This window comes from Ascaphus truei, chromosome 2, assembly GCF_040206685.1.
Source record: "Ascaphus truei isolate aAscTru1 chromosome 2, aAscTru1.hap1, whole genome shotgun sequence".
Classification (NCBI taxonomy): domain Eukaryota; kingdom Metazoa; phylum Chordata; class Amphibia; order Anura; family Ascaphidae; genus Ascaphus; species Ascaphus truei.
Genome location: NC_134484.1, coordinates 1,984,281 through 1,990,385, shown reverse-complemented (window position 1 = coordinate 1,990,385; position 6,105 = coordinate 1,984,281). Strand labels below are relative to the sequence as shown.

General features: G+C 49.6%; 1 protein-coding gene across 1 annotated transcript; it reads right to left on the bottom strand.

Moving 5' to 3' along the window:
* Positions 1 to 902: 902 nt before the first annotated feature.
* LOC142474839 (speriolin-like) lies at positions 903 to 4,653 on the bottom strand. The gene is made up of 4 exons (XM_075580991.1): positions 3,516 to 4,653; positions 2,279 to 2,314; positions 1,728 to 1,870; positions 903 to 1,304 (listed from the first exon to the last, which is right to left on the bottom strand). Exons 1-4 carry the CDS (start codon positions 3,712 to 3,714, stop codon positions 972 to 974), a joined length of 711 nt encoding a protein of 236 aa, XP_075437106.1. The 5' UTR covers positions 3,715 to 4,653; the 3' UTR covers positions 903 to 971.
* Between the last annotated feature and the right edge of the window lie 1,452 nt (positions 4,654 to 6,105).

Here is a 6,105-nt window from a genome sequence, read left to right as displayed (position 1 = left end):
ATCACCTCCTCATCCCTCCCTCTTATCTTCATCCCCCTCATCCCTCCTCACATCATCACCACCTCATCCCTCCTCACATCATCACCCCCTCATCCCTCCCTCACATCATCACCTCCTCATCCCTCCCTCACATCATCATCCCCTCATCCCTCCCTCACATCATCATCCCCTCATCCCTCCTCACATCATCACCCCCCTCATCCCTCCCTCACATCATCACCTCCTCATCCCTCCCTCACATCATCATCCCCCTCATCCCTCCCTCACATCATCACCCCCCTCATCCCTCCTCACATCATTACCCCCCTCATCCCTCCCTCACATCATCACCCCCCTCATCCCTCCTCACATCATCACCCCCCTCATCCCTCCCTCACATCATCACCCCCCTCATCCCTCCCTCACATCATCATCCTCCTCATCCCTCCCTCACATCATCACCCCCCTCATCCCTCCCTCACATCATCACCCCCCTCATCCCTCCCTCACATCATCACCCCCTTATCCCTCTCACATCATCCCCCTCATCCCTCCTCACATCATCACCCCCCTCATCCCTCCCTCACATCATCACCCCCTCATCCCTCCCTCACATCATCACCCCCCTTCCCTCCCTCACATCATCACCCCCTCATCCCTCCCTCACATCATCACCCCCCTCATCCCTCTTAGAGGTGCTGAATATCTGAAGAAGTTACCAACAGAAAGAAGCCCACTATGTGCAACTATTCTTAAGAATATCAGTCTATTTGAAACATCATCATCGTCATTCTCACTAATTTTGTACGTAAGTAATTATTTTCAAAATACACGTTTTGTTTTTATGTGCAAAGACAAGAATGCTGAATTCTGTTATGCTGGAATAAAACTATAGAGAAGACATTTAACAGTTTAAGGATTTTTTTATTGGTCGGAGATACTGGTGGCTTGATCTGTAGGTGGAGGATAGGAGGGGATGGGGTGACACCTCTCTACCAGATGAACAGAGGCTTTCCATCCTCTTTGGCCAGGTTGATCAGACAGTTGAGGAGGACATCCACATCCTTCAGCACATCGGCTGGCATGGCCTCGGCCGCCATCTTCCGGATGACCTCCGGGTCACTGTATGACACCAGTTCGCTGGTCCCAGGGAGTGGCCGGTCCCTCATAATGCCATAGGTGTTGACCAGGTACTCTGAGAAGGTGGGATGCACACGGGGGTCATAGCCATACTTCTTAAGCCGGTTCATAATGTCCATGAAGCGTCGGTTCATCTCACCTCTCTGAGACTCATCCACCTTTTTGGTTAACGGGCAGGAGGTTGCCTGTAGACAGAGGAAGAGAGTTAAAAAAACAAGTGCCGGAAGAAACCCAGGGACAGTCTACTTCTACACCTCACATTCTCATGAAGGCCAACAGAACAATGGGGTGACCCTTAAGACTTAAGATGAGTGTTTATTCAAAGTGGAAAGTGGGGTTACAGAAAGGGCAAACATTAAACTAATCTAAAAATAGACAACATGAGTGAAAACCCAAATTACGGAACCTAACTGACTGTGTTGTGAGTTTAATTCAAGTTTTGACAATGGGGTCTGTATCCTTCGACCCTAAACAAAACAACAGGTGGGGCGTGAAATAGCTCTCTTATTTACAGGCGGGAAGTGGTTGGCCCAACTGCCCTAGATCTCTTCCCCCTTCTTGCCTCCCTCCTCCCCCCCGCTCATAGTTGTAGGAGCCCCGCTCTTGACCTGCAAGATTTTCTCCTGAACGTTCGATACAGTGTATCCGTAGAGTCGGCTCTGCTCCAGGAAAATGGACGAGAGAATCCTTCGATCAAGCTGAAAGGAAATTTCGCCTACAATTCGTTGGCAACGTTGAAGCTGTTTGGGGTCTGGAGGAGATAAAAGGGTAGATTGTGTAAAAGGGTAGCAGTCAGCAGTAGAATAGCAAATAAATGGGGAAGGGGAGAGGATTGAGGAAATCTAGTATGTGTTAAGCCCCAGAATCAAACTGATCAATGGTATTGTGGGATGGCTCTAGAGATATTATTGTACAATGGCAGATGGTTTCCCAGTGGAGATGTTGACTGGTTGGTACTGGTTGGCCAGTGGAGATGTTAACTGCTTTGTACTGGTTGGCCAGTGGAGATGTTAACTGCTAGGTACTGGTTGGCCAGTGGAGATGTGGACTGGTTGGTACTGGTTGGCCAGTGGAGATGTGGACTGGTCACCCCCCCCCCTTTACTGCCCATACACTAATAAGTTAGGGAGATGGAGAGGGGCGGTGGTCCTCTTCTTACCTCGGCATCGGGGGACATTGGCGTCGTCTTTTTTATCTGAAGTTTTCAGGATATAAAAAAAATATGGAAAGGTGCAGATTAGACCAATTACTGTGTTCCCGTTATTATTAGTGTGCGCCCCTCATTAGTGGGCAATTCCCCATTATCACTGTGCTTCCCCCTCCCTTTTCTTTACTGTGCTCCAGTGATAAGGAGTAACCCATTACTGCTGCTCCCCCTTATTACTGTGTGCCCTCCCCCTTAATAATGTGCTCCCACCCTTTATTACTTTGCACCCCCTCCCATCACCCACTGTCCACTCTCCCACCCACCTGTTCACAACAGAGGAGCCCCCAATGCACATCCTGCTGATACTATAGCCCCCCAGCCCCCAGGGTAGCCCCCCTACAAACCTGTTTTAGGTATTTAAGCTGCGTCACTCCTCCCCTATAACCTGAGACCAGGACTCCTCTAAGTCACACTTCACAATCAAACCTCAGTTATTTCTTCCCAAGGTGTTTGTATCAGTTTGTGAATGTGTCAGTGTGCACCTGTGTATATGTCTGCGATAACACACTTTATACACACCAGTACACAGACACTCACTGTTGTTAGCTGTGTTTCAGTGTGTGTCTGTGAAATATGTTTACCATGTTGTGCTATTGGTTATTTTATAGTGTGTATCACTTGATGTGAGTTTGTGTCGGTGTATGTTTGTGTTACTTGGTTGTGTGTCAGCATGTGTCTATCACTTTGTGTGAACTAGTTATGTGTTGGTGTGTTTGCTGGCCTTTGTGTGCATATGTTCCTGTGTGTTGCTCTATTATTGTGCCATTGTGTGCTTGTACATCTGAGTGCTTCCACCACCAGTTCATGATTAAGATGTGGGTTGTATAGACTTGTGGGGTTGTTGAGTTTGTGTGGTACTGTGTCCCTGTGTGTGTCACTGTGTTCTTACTGCATTTCCCAGCCTGAGATAGTGTTACACCCAATCTCTCCCCCAGCCCCAATTAGCCTTTCCTTCTCTCCTCTTTATACACACACCCCTCTGTTTACTAATACACCCCTCTCTATATTAAATCTGACCCCCCAATTAGTAATGTAACCATCCCTCTATATACATGCGTTTAGGGCACTGCACACCACAGAACCCCCTCTTTCTCTCTGCAGAACATCACAGGCACCCCCAGATCGAGCAGGCATCCCTTGACCATCCCCTATGGAGGAGTCTCCCTCACCCTCTACACCCTCCTCTTACCCATGGACTTGGATTCCTTGTGCTCCTTCCCGGAGGGTGATAGGCTGCGCACGGTGCATTCGTGGTCTCTCAGAGTGCAGCGCAACTCTAGGTTCTCCTGCATCAGGCCCACCATCTTACGCAGCTCTCCATTTTCCGTCAGCAGCCTGACACTCTCATTTTTCAGCACTTCTAGGTCGTGGCTCTGTAACAGCTCCATGCTTGTTACTCCTTGTACTGCCTGAGGGCTCCTGTAAACTGCCAACACCAGGGCATAGACCTACCCAGCCTTTGTGATGTCATCTGCTGGGATACGTGTGTGATGTCATTGTGTCTTAGGGATGGGAGGCTTGGTGGTCAATAGCAACCAGCAACCCTCACAACTCCTTCCTGTTAACAAGACAGGCAGAGTGGTGGCATACTAGGGGTTAATGGCCCACCAAACCAATTATAACACCCCAGGTATACAAGCAGTAATTGTGAAAGAAGCACAGAGGAATCAAAATGATATAAAGCTCTGTTTTTATCCATAAGCAGAGCAGGTACAAACAAAACGTGACATTTCCATTCACAAGCGCCCCTTCCTCAGACCCTTTACGTGTATTAACCCTTTAGGGTGAGATGTAAGGAGGGACAGAGGAGGGTATAGTGAGATATTAGGGCGAGGTGTAAGGAGGGACAGAGGAGGGTATAGTGCGATATTAGGGTGAGATGTAAAGAGGGGCAGAGGAGAGTATAGTGAGATATTAGGGGGAGATGTAAGGAGGAGCAGAGATGGGTATAGTGAGATATTAGGGTGAGATGTGAGGAGGGGCAGAGGAGGGTATAGTGAGATATTAGGGATAGATGTAAGGAGGGGCAGAGGAGGGTATAGTGAGATATTAGGGATAGATGTAAGGAGGGGCAGAGGAGGGTATAGTGAGATATTAGGGTGAGATGTAAGGAGGGGCAGAGGAGGGTATAGTGAGAGATTAGGGTGAGATTTAAGGAGGGGCAGAGGAGGGTATAGTGAGATATTAGGGTGAGATGTAAGGAGGGACAGAGGAGGGTATAGTGAGATATTAGGGGGAGATGTAAGGAGGGGCAGAGGAGGGTATAGTGAGATATTAGGGTGAGATGTAAGGAGGGGCAGAGGAGGGTATAGTGAGAGATTAGGGTGAGATTTAAGGAGGGGCAGAGGAGGGTATAGTGAGATATTAGGGTGAGATGTAAGGAGGGACAGAGGAGGGTATAGTGAGATATTAGGGTGAGATGTAAGGAAGGACAGAGGAGGGTATAGTGAGATATTAGGGTGAGATGTAAGGAGGGACAGAGGAGGGTATAGTGAGAATATATAAGTATTTTACTGTGTATTTTGTTCATGTTGGATGTAGCATTTGACTTCTCTGTTGTCTGTTGTATACAAATACCACGCTCAATAGCACTCCTTTTTGACACTTATATACATATATATATTTTGTGGGGGCTCAGGGGTTTCCAAATAGAGCTTGCTGGGGTTTTGTGTTGTTACGCCGGTGCTGCCGACAGACCAGACCCGTCCCTTATACTGAGGTGGGGACGTATATGTGCACGCACCCGCAGCAGAAGGAGCGTGTCCGGAGTGTGGTGTTTTGGCGTTGCCAGGCCAGGTGAAAATAGCTGTAGCAATACTTGCCGGTTCCGGTAAAGAAGAGACGTAGTCGTTGCCGTTAGCCAAGGTCTGGGAGAGGAGAGTTTCGGAAGGTCGATGTCCAAGCAGAGGTCGAGGGGCGTAGGAAGCAGCGAGGTCAGTTGAGAGCCGGGGTCCAGAGCCAGAGAGTGCAATCCGCCAAGCCGGGTCGTGACCTGAATAAACAGAGGGAGAAAGTGCCAGAGTAGACATCCGTAGTGGAGACTGTCGAGCAATGAGAGAGTGGCAAGACAGGCAATATATAGTGCGGCTGATCAATCGGGAGCGGGGGCAGGCCTGGATGAGTGCGCGGAGCTGACCTGGATAGGTCCCCTTGATTGGCAGGCAGGTGAGCAAGTTTGGTCTGGGGAAATAGCCTGTACGTAAGTTGGGGGCTTGGTTTCACTGCCAGTGCAGTGAATAAATTATCTTCACCCGGCGCGCTCTGTCCATGCGCGCGCCCAGGACTAATGGCAGCCACGTGAGAAGGGAGAGACTGCGGAGCAGAGGCGGGCCGCCGGAGACGGCAGGGATACCCCAGGGCAACGGAAGATGGCTGGCGCCGGCGAGGAGGACATCTTATGGCAGCAGCAGGGGGTAAGGGAGATATGCGCTGCGGCTGCCGAGACCCCCTAGTCCTCACAGTACCCCCTCCCCCCCCCCCTCAGGATCGGCCTCAGGACGATCCTTCCATGGTTTAGATGGAAACTTCTTTCGGAAGCGTTTGAGAAGCCCTGGTGCATGAATGTCTTTAAGAGGTACCCATAACCTCTCTTCGGGTCCAAAGCCCTTCCAATGGACCAAGAATTGAGCTTTACCTCCCGAGAGGCGGGAGTCCAGTATAGTTTGGACCTCGTACACTTCGTTGTCCTGTATAATCACAGGGTCTGGTTTAAGTGTGTGGTCCGGAAAAAGAGGACTGGAGATGAATGGCTTGAGAAGTGATGTGTGAAAAACGTAGGA

Excerpts from the sequence above, each read along its gene's own strand:
- LOC142474839 (XM_075580991.1), bottom strand. The coding sequence starts at position 3,714 with ATGGAGCTGTTACAGAGCCACGACCTAGAAGTGCTGAAAAATGAGAGT. Across the intron at positions 2,315-3,515 it reads CAAGGAATCCAAGTCCATGG|ATAAAAAAGACGACGCCAAT; the intron begins GTAAGAGGAGGG and ends TGAAAACTTCAG. Across the intron at positions 1,305-1,727 it reads TTCAGGAGAAAATCTTGCAG|GCAACCTCCTGCCCGTTAAC; the intron begins GTCAAGAGCGGG and ends CTCTGTCTACAG.